General features: G+C 40.6%; 1 protein-coding gene across 1 annotated transcript; it reads left to right on the plus strand.

The window, feature by feature from the left end:
* The first annotated feature begins 5,445 nt into the window (after positions 1–5,445).
* Positions 5,446–17,299, plus strand: LOC114573193 (bcl-2-modifying factor). Its single transcript, XM_028605203.1, has 4 exons — positions 5,446–5,586; positions 8,490–8,735; positions 10,194–10,411; positions 13,382–17,299. The coding sequence occupies exons 2-4, from the start codon at positions 8,513–8,515 to the stop codon at positions 13,496–13,498; spliced, it is 558 nt and encodes a 185-aa protein (XP_028461004.1). The 5' UTR covers positions 5,446–5,586; positions 8,490–8,512; the 3' UTR covers positions 13,499–17,299.
* Positions 17,300–19,819: the final 2,520 nt, after the last annotated feature.

Consider the following 19,819-nt stretch of genomic DNA (forward strand, 5'->3'; position numbering starts at 1 on the left):
CCGTAGAAACAAGAGCAACTCCAACTCTATTTCCATCCATGTCTCCTTCCTTCAATGATTTATCGTTGCTTTCTTTTTTTAATCCACTGCACAGCGCCTACCTACCAACACTTTAGCAGCCAATGAAGTATTCAGAAAACTGTATGACATCTCTGAAGAGGAACTGTATATAAGCAGAGATGAAGAAGTGCAGAAGCACATGCTGAGGTACATATTGTGCAGTGCTGTCTGAACTTTGAGCTCTGTGAGAGCTCAAGACATGTCAAGATAGCGAGGTAACAAGATTAACTGTCTGTGTTTCGCAGAATAGCTTGGTCTCCCCCACCCTAAAAACAAACTCAAACATATCTTTCACCAACATGTTACCTCCCCCACCCCCCTTGAACTCTCTGTTAACAGAGGGAGGCAGTTCATCACATCTGACATGGGCTTCCCAAAATCCCATTATTGCCACTTGAGTGCACACTGAGTTACAAGAATTAAAACAGGAGAGCAGTGAGTGGACAGACAACCACTGTGCATCCACTTCATTCTCCTTCAAAACACAACAAGGAAGGGTTGAGCGACCTAAAAATGACATGCTCACTTATATCTCAAAGTCACAAACTCCAGTACTTATTTTGAGAGGTAATTCTTTTACTTAAAATAGATACAAAGTCAACCAGGATTTGTGTTTCTTGCATCTTGTATCTTGTATCTTCTTGTTACAGTTATAAATGGACGTTTATGGACGTCCTATTGTATACGTTCCAATATGGACGTAACTTCTAAGATACAAGAAAGGAAGAAAACAATTATAACCCAAACTATAAACATCTATCACAGTTTACAAAACAACTTCCTTGTCCAGTTATTACAAACATGACATTACCAACAAGTTTCCTAACTTTCGGTTTTACATCCAAAGGTGGTTTGGTAATCTGACAAATCTGTTTGTTTACAAACTGGCTAATAAGATCTAAGTTTGAATAAACCACAAAGTATCCTTTAAATTCCCATAGTTTCCCATATGCTTTTACATTTATGCACAGGTGCTCCTGGAGTCTAGTGGTTTTGCTCAAGAGAACTGTCACTCTTTGTCACTCACTAGTAATTTAAAAGGCTGTCTGTTCTGGTTATCTTTTTAACTGCAAGGCCAACCTAAAGGCTCGTGTGGAGCAGTTTGGATGAGCAGAAATGATGAATATTTCTATGAAGAATCAGAGTCATCTAATTCACAAGAGTCCTAGGAGTAGTGAGTCAATCCGTTCTGACTGACAAAGTGTTGCAGCCTGTTGGACAAGTGTTGAACTATCTTGAACACCAAATGAGTGTTGTTGCCTTTGACTCACTGCTCCCATGATAAATGATTCGGACAAGTGTGGTGTTTTAAAATACAATCTATCTATTTAATGATGAGTTAAATCACATTGGATTTAAAATAGTCTGGCTTTGCCAGACCCTTCTCCAAACCAAGCTGAAGGAGAGTCTGGCTACTCCACATAGCATTCGGGGATGGTAGGAAAACATGCTCTGGTTTAATGGCATTTCTTTAAACCAATCAAAATCATCATGGGCGGTGCTAAACTCCGCACAGAGCCGCTGCAAAATAATTGTGCGAGAGAAAACTCAGCTTGGACAGATAGTCTAGCTAGCTGTCTCAATTTACCCTGCAGAGATCTGAGTAGCAGTCATCAATAGTCCTCATAAATCCACCAAATTTAAAATTCCAACACAAAGAAAGCAGAAGGAAACGGGAAATACATGCATCCTGTGGAATTTCCTGCATCACCAGAGCAATCACGAAAGTGGAACGCGAAGAATAGGCTATAGACTATATTTAAAGTAATAAAAGGTATAGCCTAGCGACATAAAACTGTAACAGTGTAACACCAATAGTATATGACTATTCGCCAGTGTAAGGACACCTGCAAATTGGATGTAGTGTTTTGGATGTTGAACAAGTGTCATCAGGCTGCCAGTCTGCCTGACAAATAGTTTGTTTACCACCCAGGCTGCTGCTCAGTAGTCATTAAGCTTTCATTTACTTCAACTTGCCATCCCAGCTGGAAAATAAAATTGAAAGACAATGCAACACATTTATTTCCATACACCTCCAACACTTCGTAGAAAACATGCCCAGTGTGACTTCTGTATTGGGTTACATTCACGCAATTTGGTAAGGAGGGGTTTCCCCCGGGTGGTTCTGTGCTTCAAATGTGTTACCTTTGGATGAACTCTAAGGGAGCCACGTTCATTGGCTGAGCCCCTGCTGTACCTGTGGTTAAAATCAAGAGGTGTTGACAGAATAGACAGGAGGAGGAGGGAGTGGAGGCGGACAGACTTTACCAATAACCTGTGAAAACTTGGCATCTCTGTCACGTAATTTCACAATCAATTTATGTGAAGAACAGCTTCCTAAAAACAGGGATTTAGGTAGATAATTAAAAGGCAAGGTGATCAAAACCATAAAATTGTGATGCGAAAGTGCATTGAGTACAAGCACAAACACTGATGGAGTTGTTTGGGTACGGAACGAATTGAAGATTCAAGACAAAGCGTCTGGACGTCAGGCACCATTACGGAAAAAGCCACAAAGCAAATTGTATCATTATGCAGTGCACTTTGAAATATGTCAACATCCAGAGCCTTATCACCTGTGCTGGCAGCACGTATTCAGAAATAACTCACCGAGGATAAATTTTGACTGCCTCACTGGGGAAAATTGCTTGAATAAAAATGGGCTGGGACACATTGTCTGCCACTGCACCTGACACATTAGAGGTACTGGAAGTTACAGTTTAGATGACAAGTTCTGAGTTCAGCGCCAACACAAAGGCTGTTTTCCTTCTTCAAAGGGGTTGAAGCAGCGCGCTTGAAAGTAAAAGAATGCAAATGACTTAAAACAGTGGATGAGATTGCACAATGCATGACGTTTGTGTTTCTGTATCTCTTGCAGTGACAGCATATCATGTTATGTTCTCTGCCAAAACAGAGAGAAAAAATCTGATTTGCAACACAAATTTGGTTAACAGCTCTGGGAATTAAGAGATAACAAGACTTCACCAAACCACAGTTTAACTGATGAAAAACTAGTATATACCCCAGAGTCCATTGACAATGGGAAAACTGACTGTGATTGAAACTTACTATTCTTGGAGCTATTGTTTGGGAACATGAATTAGTTATTGATAAAGGGAACTCTGGAGGGGTGATAAAATCCTTATAGGCAATTTGATTTTTTTCATTTCTTTGTTTTTTAAATGCAGCACACAGTGGACTAATTCATTTTTTAAATGTACCACCTTTGAAAAGTAGCTTTAAATGCCTGAATACCACATCTAACTGTTTCAAAATTGATGTTTTAAACGTTTTCATTTCAGTGGTTTTTTTTTATTCAGCTTTTTATTCTTTAAAAGGTGCTTCAATGATTAGGTATTTATTAGCAATTGTTCACATAGCATGGCGTGTCCTTCAAATCATACTATACAGATAAAATAGTATAGTTTTTGTTGGCAACATAAAACGTGAGTTTATCTAAATTACGTGGTACATATTTTTTTTTGACACCTCCATGATTCTTCATGTTGCAGCATTTCTATAAATGCAATGCTTGAATGATTAGCAAAAACAACGAAATTTTGGGTGGGGTCCCTCTCGCTGCAGGATTGGAGTTTGAGGGGGGTTGGTGTGGATGGGGGGTTGGGAGCCGTCAAGCGGCAGCTTAAACAAGACTGAGCAGGGGTTGTTTGCTGGTCTGCTAGTAAACTGTGCATGGGAGTGTTGTCAAAAGTTGATAAAATCACACTTCACACATTACCAGCTGTACAATAAAGGAGTGGGACATGGGAAAATGTAACATCCTGCATGGGCTGACCAACGCGCCACGCAAAGGAGACAGCATCTTTCATCCAGAAATTGTCTCCTGGGGAAAATGTGACTCACACGATGGATCAAATAGTCTCACTCTTCTTGCTTGGCTGTTTTGCACTCAGTAACCCCTTTTTGCAGGCTTGATTTCACTGTACTTTTTTTCTTCCTCTTTTGCCATGGCATGCCCCCACCCTGCAATGAGGGTCACCAGCCATGGCTGCTGTTTATTCCTCTGTCACAGTGCATCCATCAGACACCATGTTCAACAATGGATGCCCTCAGGGGCTGAACTGAAAATGGCTCTATGCTTATGTCAATACCAGTGACTGGTCAATACATTGTTTGTCAAGCCATTATCAAGCTAGGCTGCATTTAAGGCCGTTTGATATGTTATGTTATGTTATGTTATGTTATGTTATGTTATGTTATGTTATGCTCAAGGGAAATGATAAGTATTCTGATTCTTTAATTAAGTACAAATAGCAATACCGCAATGTAAAAATACTCCATTACTAGTAATGGTCCTGCATTTAAACAAGCGATAAATAAAAGTAGAGCCGTACTAATTACACTGCAAAGTGTATTTAATGTATCAAAAGTAAAAGCACTCAGTATGCAGAAGCCCCGGTCCAGAGTGTTATGTCATAGTGATACAATAGTAATACAGCATTTGCATTTTATAGTTGATAAAAGTGGAGATCATTTTAACTATAGCCTACATATGTTATAAGATGTTGGGTAATTACATGTTATTACACTGGTTATGTTATGTTAGGTCTCTTGATGTAATCTTTGCATGGACGTAAAAACATAGTAGCCTATATCATGCTTCATAATGGAACACTGACATGCATGTGTGACAATGAAATGTGTTAATCTATTCGTTGCCTTGAAAGTACACAACTCATCATCACACAGACACCAGTAATTGGGTGGGTAGAATCGCTCTATCTCGCAGCGGCTCCCAATCAGCTGAGCAGAGCGCTGAAAGCAGTCACATGTCTTATCTGGGTTTGTGTTTTTCCCATATGTTTTTTCCCCCCTCCACGTGTCAAGATACACGGAGCAGAAGGCGGGACCAAAACAAACCACCTGATTGGTCCACTGCGTGTCACCAGCTTATGTTTGCGAGGACTGTTCTCTTAAAGGGCCAGACACAATATTTGACCACCTCTCAAAAACAATACAGCATGAGCTCAATGTTCTGCAGAGACCAATTAAAATATGTAGCAGCGTTTAATATTGGTTATTTTACCCAACAGTATATAAAATACTTCAAATTAGCACCCCCTTAACAGTAAAATGTTACTTACACAATGTAAGAGGCTCACAGGGGTCATATTTCTACATTGAGTGCTGTTACTTTTGGTAAATTTATCAATGCAAGTATTTTTTACTTTAGCAAACTTAATACTTCCTTCACCACTGACCATTCGCTAAAAAAAATAATTTTTAAAGCAATAACTGCATTTCATATGCTTTGATTGTGCTATATTTGCATAACACTGTGTAGCTGACTGTTCCTTCCAAATTATTAGGAAGGGGCGGTTCCCAGTCATCGGGGCGGACCGCTTTTAACGGGGAAAATAACAACCCCGCTCTAGTCAGCAAACATGTATGAGTGGCTGTAATGCGAAGAGGGATACAAGTCGCATCAACACAGTCTGTAGGAAACAAGGTAACGGCGAGTTGTCAAGATACCACCAATCACAACGGAAAGAGCATTTGCTGGCGGTGAGTGTAACTGTCGTTTATTCACATTTAAAGGGATAAATCGCCATTTCACCGTCGCGTGCGTCGTTGTTTGTGGGAGTTTGTCAACAAATGTGCGGGCAGCTGGGGCATGCCCGGGCAGAGACGGGGTGAGTGGACTTACCGGAGCGTTGGCATATGGCAGGCAGAGAGCATTTATATATGTATCTCTTTCCTGTTCACACCAGTGAGGCTTTCTTCTCTTGTTTCAACGAAGTGAATAGCTACATGACGAAGTGACTGGAACTATCCATCACGTCTCGCGCGTGGATTCTCAACGTCCCGGCTGTTGCCCGGTCTTTGAGACACAGCCGTTGTCTGTTTTTATTTTTTATTTTTTTATTTTTTATCATTACACACTATTACGGTTAGTTAGCGTAGTTAACCACTAGCTACACACAGTGAAATTAGGTGTCCTGTTTTTATTTCACGCATAGATCTGCTTTGAGTGAGTGAAGCTGTTATCACAGAGCTGTTTGTTTTGGAGAAGAGTTGTCAGGCGAAGTGGAAGAGAGCGTGTCACGGAGGATAATGGGAGCCATGCGAGTAACACTGTTATAGCACATGTTTTTAAATAGTTTGTTGTCGCTGTCACGAGTGAATAATTAACCAACTCACAGATTAGCTAAACGTGTACCTTATTTTTTTAAGCGAGAAAAAAAACAAGTTTTAATCCATAATTTCGGCTGTGGTTCGTCAGCATCCTGTTTCGACAGTTTCTTCACGGATACAGATGCAGCACATTACCAGTGGTACTTGGATCCTATTTATTGACGACTTGAAACGCATTAATAAAAATTGCTGTAAGTAACTTTTTCTAGCTGTGTGGATAATACTTTTGCATCGCAGTGGTAATTTACATCGACAAAATATCATCGACAAATACAAAACAATTATCTTTCTGGATTTAATTAGATTATTTAACTGGCTCTTGCCCTTTTCCAGAGAAGTAAAAACGTTAGTGTCCATGACTTTATTGGCGCCTGTCACTAACACAATGGATATGTATTCCTATGTGCATGAAGGCAATAGTAGGATAAATAGTAGCAGAGCTCACCTTGAGTGCACCCCCACCCAGAGTATTTAATGGAGCAGAGCCCGGTGCACAGATGGTGCAGCAGAGGGAGCCACTCTCTGCTACAGCTTTGAGCCTCTGACCAGCACTGTGTTGGCTTCCAGGCCTCCCTACTGCCCCAGGCAGTGTGTGTATCTGTGTGTGTGTGTGTGTGTGTGTGTGTGTGTGTGTGTGTGTGTGTGTGTGTTGTGTAATGTCTTTCTGTGTGTCTCTCTGACTATGGTTTTTTGTATGTGTCTGACACTATGGTAATCCTGCCAGTCCTCTGTTGACTGGCAGTGGAAACTGAAGACAGGGCTCGCATTGCCATTGACACACAACACACGTGCACATTTGATCTCAGTAAAACTTGTGGTAAAGTTGCAGAGAAGCCCTTACTGCTTGCATAGCAATAAATAATATACTACTTAATTTACATGGAGGAGAATTTAATGCAGATTAGGGTTGTTTTGAAAATTGTAATACAAAACTAAATGTGTGACAAAATTGATTTCACTATTAAATGCTGATGGAACAATGGAGGCTAGAGGATGCGCGTGTCAATGTAGTATTTTTGTATACACACAAAAATGACCGTCCCAATACACTATAATAATAAGGCCTGGACAATTAGACAGTGCTTTTCCACAGTTATTCAAAATGTAGTTTCCTCCTACACTATATGATATGACATCATGCAAACGGACACTTTCACAAAGAGATGTGCGACTGGGCCTCCTTGCTCAGTAAACACAATTCCAGTTTCAACTTCTGCATTTGCCATTCAACCTAGCCCATTTGTCTCCACTCATACAACACAAGGAAAAGACAGGCACCCTTGACAAAAAGATGAAACACTAGTTCAGATTGTGGCATGTGGCCAAAGAGGAAGAGAGTGTAAGTGTTTGCGTTCAGCAGGCACAGTTGAGGATGGAGTGAAACTTGTTATCTCCCTCATGAAACGGCTGCTGCACGCAGCACATGACCGTCTAGCCAGGTCTCTGGTTTCATTGAGGTTTACTCACACACCATCCGCGCGCGTGTGTGTGTGTGTGTGTGTGTGTGTGTGTGTGTGTGTGTGTGTGTGTGTGTGTGTGTGTGTGTGTGTGTGTGTGTGTGTGTGTGTGTGTGTGTGTGTGTGTGTCTGTCTGTCTACAGTGGACACAGTAGACAGGCAGCTTTCCAGCGATTGTGTGGTTGAGAAAGACAGAGGGAACAACAAGCATAGGTAATAATGTTGAGCTGTAGAATTGTGCAGGAGGAAGCTAATCTCCTGATTAGGGTAGCTGTGAGGTGAAAAAAAGCCCCTCTAGAGGATCTTTTGGCACTTCATTACAATTTGGCAGGAACAGCTTGGCAAAATCTGCTGCATTTTTAGCTGCCCACTGGTTCCCCCTACACAGGGTGTTTCCATACATTTGGCTCCTGTTACTACTTATCATCACTATATTATAAGAGATGGTCGCTTTAGCTACATCTTATATGTTGACATTGGCAGATCCATCTGTGCCTGAGACTATCCATCCCTGCTTGTTTGTTTTCAATATTACCTCACACAACATGAACCTCTTACTGGGCATTATGACTAATGATTTATTTTCATTTAATGTAGACCTGGTGAGATCATTTTCTATCTGTCAGAGGGCAAAGTTTCCACTGATAACAGAATGATATTTGGCACTTTTTGTTTGGTCTTGAAACAAATCATGCCCAAATGACCTGCGAGCTAAACAAATTGGTTTTGGTATTTACATTACCAAAACACTTTCAAACACACATACTTGCCATGTCTTTCTAAAGTTTCCATCTTGTGTCCCCTAATTCTCTCCAGGGAGTTTACCGCTGAGGCGTCGGATGGACGATGAGGAGGAGGACATGTCACGGCCCATCTCGCAGCTCTGGGGAACGCCCTTTAGGGACGTCAAATACGAAGACCGCGCCACACATATCGCGGCTGGCCAGGCGCTCGCTGCCGTCACTGCTGCCGTGCCCACGTTGCAGAGCCACAACAACAACAGCATCGGCATTAACACGCTGCCCTGCAGCTTGCACTGGCAGCCTCGCATACCCTTTCACGGTAAGGAGGGGCGAGATCATGTGAGCCTACTGAAAGTAATGTGGGGTCATGGTTTTAGAAACTACATTGAGTGCAACCTCACACTATTAGTAACTGCTTTCATCTGGCAGGTTACTCATTGGGAACTATCCTCAAAGACCTAAGTAATTACAACTGTCAATTAGATTTGAGAATTATTAGATAGAATGAGAGCGGGGGGGCTGGTACTTTCTTTGTTTTCGGGCTGTTAGACGTACAAGATTCCATTTTGATCTATTACTGCAAAACAAACAAGCTTAGTAGTTCATTTCTCTTGTACCTGGGAGATCCCCATGTCCTATTATACACATGCTGAGAACATGAAAAACATGCCATTCTAAGAAATGGTTTGTTTACTGTGTACATTTGAATTCATCTTTACTAATACAAATACTCTATACATATATTATAAACCTAAATCTGATAAATGATGATCACATTCCAGCCAGTTTCTTATTCAGGGGATTTTTTTTAAATGAACATTTATTGAAAAAAATATATAAACAGACAACACTAATTTCACACATAAATAAAGGCACATACCCACACTAATATGTCCACTGCTTTTAATCCAATATTGTATTCCCATCTCTAATCAAATCAGTGTGACATGACCCTAATTGAATTGAAAAAATGTTGAAGTAGAATGTTGTTTGTTTGTTGACTCAATGTCAGTGTGAGAGGTATATATTGTTCTGGGTTTAAAGTCATCAATACATAAACACCACTCACTGTTACTACCTTGTCGTTCATTGTAATCTACCCAGTAATGGATGTCATGCACTTGGCCTGGTGCCATGTCTTCTCCCAAACAAAGTCCAGGGTGCTCAGTTTCTTAGAGGTATTATGGTCCTCTGTGAGGCAGGATTGCAGGACATTCTGCACACATGATAACATAAAAAAGTGGCATGACTGCAGAAGCGCATGCCTGAGACAATGAGTAAACTCAGTGACACAACTGAAAGGTAGCAGTTCACTGAGGCTGTTATTGATTTAATAAGGTGTTTGAGTTTTCCACCTACCAACACTCTCCCTCTTTCTTGTTTGTGGACTCTTCAGTTGTACTTTGAATGCATGCCTTGTAATTTGTCCATCTGAAAAGATCTAATAAAACCTGTTTGTGTTTCAGAAAGCAATGTAGCAGCAGTGTAAAGTAGATACTGTTTAATTTGCTTAGCATGTCAGACACAGCTGTGTTTGATGCCTTTTAATAGTAATCAAGATACTTATCTTAAGACTGTCTGTCTGCAGTCTTAAGTTTTTCACTGTCTAGTCTAAAATCAAAAAGGAAAACATAAGAGGTTTTACTAAACTGATATCAGTTATATCTCTTAGCCTTATAATCATATTGGCACCACTGACACCGACAACAGCCTCTTGGTATTTAAGAGATCCAACAACAACATCAAGTTTTAAGAAGCTTGTATGTTTTCCTTTTAGGCAACGCTGGATTACGCTCACATTTCCCCGCTCAGTTTGAGCCCATGGAGGACCGGGGAGAGAGGCAGATTGAAGAGGAGGAGGAAGAGGGCAGAGGGGAGGAAGATGACAGGATGGCAGAGAGGCCCGAGGAGCAGGCAGGGGTGAGGGTCGAGGCGCAAATTGGTCGTAAACTTCGGGAGATCGGAGACAAGTTCCACCAGGATCACGTTGAACTGGTAAGCCTCACTCCCAAGCAGTGAAGTGGATCATTAAATAACCTCCCACTTAAAACAACCAGCTGCAGAGCCTGTATGCCTTTTTAAGCACAAAGTGTCAAAGTGTAAACAATATGAACACAGGTGGACTAACATTGCCTCAAAGAAAAAATGGATATTATATAACTAAATGCTCTATTTGCCCGTTGAACAGCTGCTTGTGCATATCACCGAGACAATTCAGCAGCATGGGGCTAGGGCTGCTAGGACAAAAAGTTTGCGTGTAACGTGTGAACTATTTATGCGTGTCAGCTTTTACTTGATTAGAGACATAAGTCAAGGCTACCTTGTGCCAATTTGTGGCTCAGTCTTGCTAAGAAAAGGGCACATTTTGCCAGCTGGATTGGCCACAACCCACACTGGATAAAACTAGCCTGAGCAGTGATTCAACCACTTTATTGGCCACACTAAGGGAAAAAACCTAAATCACTAATAACGCACAATTTAGTAAATTCATATTGGATATTAAACCTATAAAACGGATATGTATTCAGTCAGTGTCACTGGCTACTAGGAATACATTGAGACATGAGACTGTCATACAAATACTTTCTCCTTTTCAATATCTAAATATTGATTCTCAGTTTGGCCCTTCGGTCTTGTCACTTATACCATGTCATTACAGTCAATAGAAATACTAGGGGTATATTCCCTTGTCTACAAAGACAAAAGAAAATAAATAAGTGAAATCCATTCCCCCCATCTGTTTGAACGCTCCAGATGCTTTCTTAAAAAGCGCAGATTAAATGACACCCTCCCACTTCTGACCAATATCCTGTATCCCTTTGTCTCCGCTCTGTAATTTAAAAGATACTTCTGTCCTTTATCAGAAAATGGACTTCTTTATACTGAACATATCCCATATCACGCGTGAAACAATTTGGGACTAGAGATAATGAAGGTAACTGAGTGTGGAGACTCACGGTTTGCAAAGCTACTGAGGAAATAGCTCAGCACACATACCTGGTGTAGTTTGTGACATGTAGTTAATTGGGCATGTCAATAAATAAAATCCACATGGAAACATGGCAGGAATTGTGTCACAATCTTGTCACAATGTCAGCATGTTCCACCTCTAATCTGCACTCACACTTTTTTGTTCTCCTTTGGTAATGTTTGGTATCACTGTGTGTTTGATAACAGGTCCAGGGGGTTACTTGTGTTAGCAGTTACTGCTCTGACTAAGAGTCCACATAAGTCAAATTACTTTTAACTTAGTTAATAAGTACAAATATACAGGGAGTGGTATCGCGTTTCTCGCAGAGCAGGTGAGATCTATGTGACTGTCACGAACAGGAGTAAGCAGCATGTCTGTGTCTCGGTAGACTTGGGCGACTGTTTGCATGGCTTCTAAAAATAGAACCTGACTCACGGCTACCCACAATACCTCAGTTGTCCCGCTGACTGCCTCAGTGTGTGCATCTTTGTGTGTGTTTTGGTTTAGGTGTGAAACTCTGACAGAAAGATAAGAAAGAAAACTGTCTATTTTTTTGTCTGCTGTCTGCACTGAAGTTGGTTTTTATCCTGCAGCATCTGATACTGCTGCTGTAGGAATATTCCAAAGGGAGAATAATCACAAACGATTCTTTATGATATCCAATCACTTCTTCTCTATTGTGTCTGACTGCTGCTATTGTTTGACTTTTTCCACTTGCCTATCCAAGCAGAAGTTACCGGTGTGGGCTAATGTGTGTATTAAAAAAAAAAAAGTGAAGTAGATTGTATTTGTGGTTTGAGTCTTAAACGCTAGTTTGGACAACTTTTGTGGCCAAAAAAAAGCAAAATTTCCATTCTAACATCAAGTGAAGGAGCAAACATGCGCGTCTTTTTTTAATCCTTTGGGGTGCATTCACTTAAAAATGGCAAACAAAATACACACCATTCTCCACTACCCACGCAAATGACAGCAGAAAGAGGAGCCTCACGTGGAACAAACCAGGGTGCTGTTTAAAAAAGCTCAGCAGTGTAGAATTAAGACAATTAAGGACAATTAGGGTTACATTTAGCGGTGCTAGTTCAATTCAGTTCAGTCTGCTAGTTTTGCATTAAATAGCCTGTGGCAGACTCTGATTCCTAGGCTGGTAGAGACCTTGATAGAGAGAGCAGAGAGAGAGATTGTAACAAGAATGCTTATGCAACAGGCTGCAATATCTGAGCGCGGCTGTTCAGAAAGCCAGTGGAAGCTGTGCAGGATCAGAGATGAGAAGTGGGAGAGAGGAGATTGCAGGCTGCAGCAGGAACTCCTTCATCTGTCTGCAGTCCACGCGGGCTGCACACAGCCACAATAGGAAATGACAGAGCTGGGAGAAGGCAGCTCCATAGCAGGGGGCAGTTTCATTTTCCTTTGGCTTTGTTTTGATAATTATTCAGCTGACTTCGCTATTACAAGAGAGCTGTAATGAAATAGTCAGCGCATTCTCTGAAAGCATTTCACTTTGAGGTTCTCATTTAGTTCTCATTTCAACATTTTATAAGAGTCACTGTCTCAAACCTGAGGGAGGAGGATAGTGTGATATTATGATGATGAGTGGCAGCTCCTCAGGATTGTTTTGCAGTTGTTAGCCTGGTCATTTTAATCTTTACCTTTCATCGAACAACTAAATGAAGTATTACGATTAACTTCTGTCTTCTCGCTCTAAAAATCAGAGAGCCACTGCACATGATACTGTATATTCCACAGGATGTGCGTGTGACAGACATGTTTGCTAGACACAAGCTAATGTTGTGGAAACATCCAGTCTACTCGTCATATGGTTTGAGCTCACAGGGTTTACCACAGTTCACAAGGCTTTACCTCAAAAGCCTGTTATGAGGAAATCTGAGGCGTAATCTTTTGTTAGGACAAAAGTATGATGAGCATTTATGATTTAACCTGCCCTCCCTGAGGCTAATAACTTAATGTGTATTATTTTTTTTTCTGTCTACTTGCAGTTCGTAAGACATCAGAGACAAAACCTGCCTGGCTGGATGCGCCTTACGATGGCCCTGTTTGGCTTTCTGTTTCCAAGAGAGGCTCTCTTCCCCCGCCTGAGAGGAGATCAGAGATGAAGGGGCTTCCTGTTGGCCCTCGCCTCAGCCCTTGTTTCCCCCCCACAGGGACAAGACTTTTAAGAGATGGCACTGTAAGATGGAACACGGGTTTGGATTTTGTTTTCTAATTGAATACGAAGATGAGATGAGGAAAACACTGGTCACCGCTGGACGGAGGCCCATTACAAGTTTTCTTAATTTTTTTTGTTTTTGTTTTTTCGCCTCTCCAAGAAGAAGCCATTGCGTTTGAAGAGATATTTTCGAAATATTTGTAAGATTACCTATTTTGTACAGTAAACTACTCTTTTTATTTGGTATAAGTCTTGAAGGACCTCCATCAGTCCAGGGAATGCCTTATTCTCTCCTGCCACCGTGCACCTCTTTTGCATCAAGGAAATAATTAAAAAAAATAGAATCATTTTAAGATTAGGCCACTTGTTTTGGCTACAAACTGTGGACGCGGACATTTTGTGCTGAAGTTACTGAACCTTGGGGACTCGGGGCACATTTCTAATTTATTATGAGTTAAACAATAAGCCCTGTACTTTATCCTTTACTGTTCCACACTGGCTAATTTGAAAATGGTTGTCATGACGTTGTGGAGGTGCTACACACTGGTGTTGCACTGTCGGTCAGTTTAGATGTTTAACCAGCTTCCACTGTAGATGCAGGGACATTATATCAACCTGTGTCATCCATCAGCCTCTCCATCTCCAGTACCACTCATGCCGTTATAAGACCCACTGTGTAGAGTCCGATCCTGTAGATTTAAAGGATAAACACATGTATGCTTGAATGTAGGTGTACTGAAGATATTTTAGTCGAGTAACTTCAAAACCTGACATAATTGTGATTACTCTTTGAATTTGTGATCATGTGTATGTAGGAGTGCGTGCTTACTGTTTCCAAAATCTGCAGTCATTTTGAAACCAAATAAGCACAAGCGAATCTCCTTTGTGGGATCACAATCAGGGAACTGGAGAACAATCACACAGCTGAAAACGTTTTGGAAAAATGTCATAATTTTCTAAAGCTTTTTAGTATTTCTTTCTCTGGCTGGATTGACAATCGCAATTTTGCCCTTTGCTGCAACGTGTGGGTCGCCTGTGGGAGAGATGACATGTATCGGCATTTTTAGGGGCAAGCAATATTCAAGCCAGTGGAAGGAAGTAAAATCTTAGGGATCTGTTGCATTTGCAATCAAACTGATGTTTCCCAAAATATGGCTGTGTTCTCAATTAAATACACCTCTCTACAAATCTCTTTGTTAGAGGAACATTTTGGGTTAACGTTACAGAGATGCATTTTTATTTTGTTTCACTCCAGGTGTAAATGTCTTGACCACTGATTCAATCCCGATGTGCTGATACATGTACAGTATGTATCAACCTTTCATTCAAGTGCTTTCTTTCACCAAACTGCCAGTGGTATATTCAGCGTCACTGAGAACTTAGTAAGAACAGCTTCTGTACATTTAAAAAAAAAAACATTTTTACTAACACACAGACACATTTGGGTATAGGAGAAGGTTTATACACCCTTTCATAACAACTGCTATGTTAGCATTTTGCAACGACACAGCCACTGTTTCTCAATGTAAGGTTTATCAAAGAAAAAGTCTTTAAGGACTTTAAAGAAGATGTAAAAAATTCCTCATTTGATGTATTATTTCAGTCTGTTGTAGATTCATTATATGAACTTTTGAAGACACTGATGGTTTTTTTTCCTCCTTTTTGTTTTCTTCAGGGAGTAGTTAAGAACCATGTTAATTACCTGATGCTTCTTATGAGTTGTGTTTGCAAATAATCTGCCTTTGAGTGAGGACTCCATGCAGCTTAGAAGACGCTGCACACAAGCAAAGATATGTCATTAGACTTTTTATGTTTTCCAAAGCACATTCACTCAACATCAACATGGAAGTGTGTTACAGATTTTGTTACAGTTTATTTTATTCTGTAATGGCATGAGTAGCTGAACCAAAAGTTAGTTTCCTGCAAACATTGAACGCTGAGCCAATTCAGATAGTTGTGACACACTCTCTGGTCCTCAGTCCAAAGCTTCACCCTCTGTCATCAGCTGTCACGTTCAACTACTCCCTGTCCTTCTTGAGATACAGTTTCAGTTTGTTTGGTTTCTTTTCGATAATTTATACTTATTTATTTTGTGTATATTTGCTCAGTGCTACTGTACAGATGCTATCTCAGTGTGTACAGTCCTTTTTCTTCTCATTGTTGGTGCACATTCAGTTGTGCGTTTGATGCCTGTGTGTCGGGAGGTTGGACTAAAGCCATGTGCCTCGTGCGTTCTCACACGAATGTTGTGAGTCCTCGCAAATCACGTGAACAACAGACAATCAAATGTACAAAATGTGCCTTGTGAGTAACAGACCTGCCACATCATCATCAACACTTGGCATAATTACCCAAAGTCACTGGTCACAGCTCTTGCTTCACTTGGGCTTTGTGAGAACAACATGCTCTGATACAATAGAGTTGGCACAAAGAGTACGGCATGTTCTTGTGCCTTGATACAAAAAAAAAATCAGTTTCACGAGGCACAGGCTCAACCTTTGACATCTCTCAGCACGAACGGCGAGTTTCACGACGCAAAACCTATTTAATATCAGAAACGACTGTTTGCAATCAATGTGCACTGTAAAAAAACTAAACTATTTTTTACCTGTATACTGTATTTTGCGCCTTTCTCTCTTTCTACTCCTGTGCTGAACTTCCCCTCTAGAAACTCTTTAAGATCTGTAATATGCTGGATCGGCCTAGCTCGCCTGGGTTTTTGTGCTTTATTATCTACAATCTAGTAGGGCTGTGGGTTTACATTTGAAGGAGGAACGAGCCACCATGGTGCCCAGTATTATTTGTATGTGAGATGGGTTGAACAGCCACTCAGTTGGTGTGGCGTTGATCTGAGCCTGTCGTTACCAACCACTGTTGCAGCCCAGCCTCAAGTGAAACATTTGTTATTCGTTCAACCTTCAGTGTCTTTAATATCAAATTCCTTTGATCAGTTTTTTGAATATCCAAGAAAGCGTGCATCTTTACTGTCAAGTGCTGTGATTTGGTGTTTTTTATACATTTGACATGAATTTGACACAGCTATTGTTGCTATCTTTATAATACCATTCAGCAAAAAAAATTCCATATCTTTTTTTTTTGTAAGAAGACAAAGAAAGAACTACAACAACACAATTTTTTTGCTTTTCTATGATTGCTTTTTTTTCAATGTGGCATTTTTAATTTTTGATATTGCCAAGTCTGCTGTGTCACTCTCAGTTCAAGGGCTTTTTTTCCGATATATGTAAATGGAGTAAAAATGCATGTCCAACATTCCTGGAAAAATCTGTATCTTAAGGGTTTGAATGTAATTTAATGGAGTGAAAACCATGATGTCTCTTTTAATACATGAACTGAACAGTGGAACTTATTTCAGACTCCTGTGCTGTGTGCGCGGGGAGTTTGTATTGTCTTCACATTTCTTTCTTTACGTTCAGAGTGGTCTCAAGGATTTCACATTCATGTGTCCTAATGAAGTGAGACCCAGTCCAGATGTAGCAGTTTTTGTTAAAGCATTGACTGTGTTATCTTTGGGACTGCTCTGTGTCTAATGCACTGTTTAAACAAACAGCGCAGGACATGAGGCGATGGAGGGAACGGAGGATGACGGGGGATGTTATTCTTTTTCTAGTGCAATATGCTGTACATAAGAGCTTGGCTCTCGAAATCTTACAATTTCTCCTAATTTCTTCTGTTGTTAAATGGGTACATTGCTGTTTCTTTTTCATTAAAACTTTATGAACAATTTAAAGGGCCTGTGCTTCATTTCTGCAACAAAATACAACGTGAAAGAGTAAAAGACATGACTGCAGTAAAACAGACCAGAAACCCGGATACTGTTATCGTCATGTACAGTACACAGGGAGATAAATAACAAGGTTTCTCAATGTTACATGTAAACGTCATATTCCAAATGATCAAAACCGGGTGCGACTTTAAATTGGGATACTGGGTTATGTCAACATAATCAATGAAGCAGAATATTGAAAAGTCAATAGTTCTCACTGTGAGTTCTAAACTAAGTTAAATAGTTACATAGACATCCTGTAACAAGACATGCTAGCGGGTCTGTGAGGCTATACATACGCTTTGAGCTAAATGCTAATCAGCCTAGGTTAGCGTGTTAGCATGCTAAGAAAAACAAACAACAGCTGAGTGGGATAGAAGTCAACAAATGATTGAAACTTTGACCTGATGAAGGTGCTAGACAAAGTCAAGACATGACATGCCTGTGCCAGATTTTATGGCAATCCATCCAACAAAAAGTTTAAACATAGGCAAGCCATGTCAGTCAAAACAACAAATGCCAACCCTATGGTGGCACTAGAGGAAAAGCCGGGGCTTAACCAAAGCCAGGATTCATCCTCTGAGAGCTACAAATGTCTATAGAAAATGTTGTGTCAATCCATAGTAGATGTTGAGATATGTTACATTGCCATCCATAGAGCCATGCTGCTAGTTTGGCTAAAATCATCATTTTTAGTTATGTTATAATGTGTAGGTCACCTCACAAGCTTCTGCTGCCACAATAAGCAACAATCCCAAAAAGTCACAGTCATTGAATAAAAACCTCTTCTATGACTAAACACCAGTGATTTAAACCCACTAAAAGTCCCACAAAAACTAATTTAGCGTGAACAATAGCAGCACTTCATAAGCCCTAGAGGCAATGTTGGAGCTCAGCACATCTTTTTTTTTTTTTTACATGCTCTTCCCTCTGGGGGAGAACGGTGCAACCCTACATGATTCACTTCACCAGGTCTGAAGCGATCTCCCTCAGGCAGCTGCTTTGTGTAGACAGGGGGGAGCGAGGAAGGTTAAAGGAGTGTATGCCTGCCAAGTTGGGTAGTGCAGAAACTCATGAAATTCTCGTTTTTTTAGGGCCTGGCCTGAACCTCATTAAGATTAACACATTGCAGTGTGTTGTGTTGTAGGGCGAGCTGATATTAGTTGATATATATTTTTCATATGCAGTGACAACTGTCACTTTTGGGGCATTTTGTCTGCTTTTACTATTCACACAGACAGTACATGCTTGTTTCTGCCTTTGCAAACTGTGTTAAGTGAGAGTCTCTGTATGTTTAAACAATGTCGCTCAACACAAATCACTTGCAGACAGATTGCCTGCCCTTTATTTGCACATAATAAGTTGTCTTGAGAACACTGTGAGAAAAATGACTTAATTTGGATCGTCACATTACTTCAAAGAATAATGCCATATTGTTTGTATTCCCAGAGGTCCTCAGTGCACACCACATTATATATGGACCGGACGTGATACCTACATTTTCATTCTCATTTCTAATTTTAGAATCAGTTGATGTCCTGATTTATGTGAAACATTTTCATTTTGCTTTAGCAGTAAATAAACCAGGGCTCATTCAAAAAGACATGTCCGTTTTGTTTTTGTGTTTTTTTGTGTGCGCTCTTGGCAAAATTTCACTGTGAAAATTGCAAGCAGACCAGTAAACACAGAGTTTGTTGTGCACAAAACACAAGTTATTTTAATCTTCATAACGGTTTAGAGATGAAGACCAGACGTTTTGCTAGGCAGGATGACATTTCTCTCAAAGTCGATTTGTCTGCAAACACAAATGGTTAGAAAGTCTTTGCAGCAGGTTATATTAAAGCTTAAAGATTGCAATGCTAACATATCCAGGCTTTGACCACAAAACAGGCTCTGTATCCCCCCTCCTTAACCTCCCTCCAGCTGAAGTGAAAGCCTCGTCCCCTGGGACTGCTGTTAAATACAGACAAGTGTGTGTATGAGCATTTGTGTGTGTGTCTTCAGGGAGAAAGACTGAAAAAAGCGTGGGGGTGGGAGGGAAGGAGGGGTGAGAGGGGGTGAGGGCCTGCTTGGCTCAGCACTTTTTTCGCACACAGCCCTGACAAAGGCCTCTCTGTTCTCCTGGCCAGTCACTCAGGGAGACGCCCTCATGATAGCCCTGTGCCTATCTCAAGGGTCACGCCTCAACTTCAGCAGCCAGAGAAGCTCCAGTCTCTGGCTCTTTTTGTTTACTTCTGCCTCTATGCCTGGGACACAATTAACCCTTTGGTATCTGACTATAGCATGAGTGGTGAAAGCTGCCAACAAGGATAGTCTCAAATGTTTGTTTTGGGGATAGTCTGTGCATTAATATAATATGTATCTATATGTTGCATCCATCAGTCACACACACACACACACTTTTCTTGTGTTTGTCAAATTTGCAGTCATGTCAGTTTACTTTATAGTCTGATTTAACCACAGTCGTGTTCCTTTGTTCAGTTG

Source organism: Perca flavescens, chromosome 18 (assembly GCF_004354835.1).
Source record: "Perca flavescens isolate YP-PL-M2 chromosome 18, PFLA_1.0, whole genome shotgun sequence".
NCBI lineage: Eukaryota > Metazoa > Chordata > Actinopteri > Perciformes > Percidae > Perca > Perca flavescens.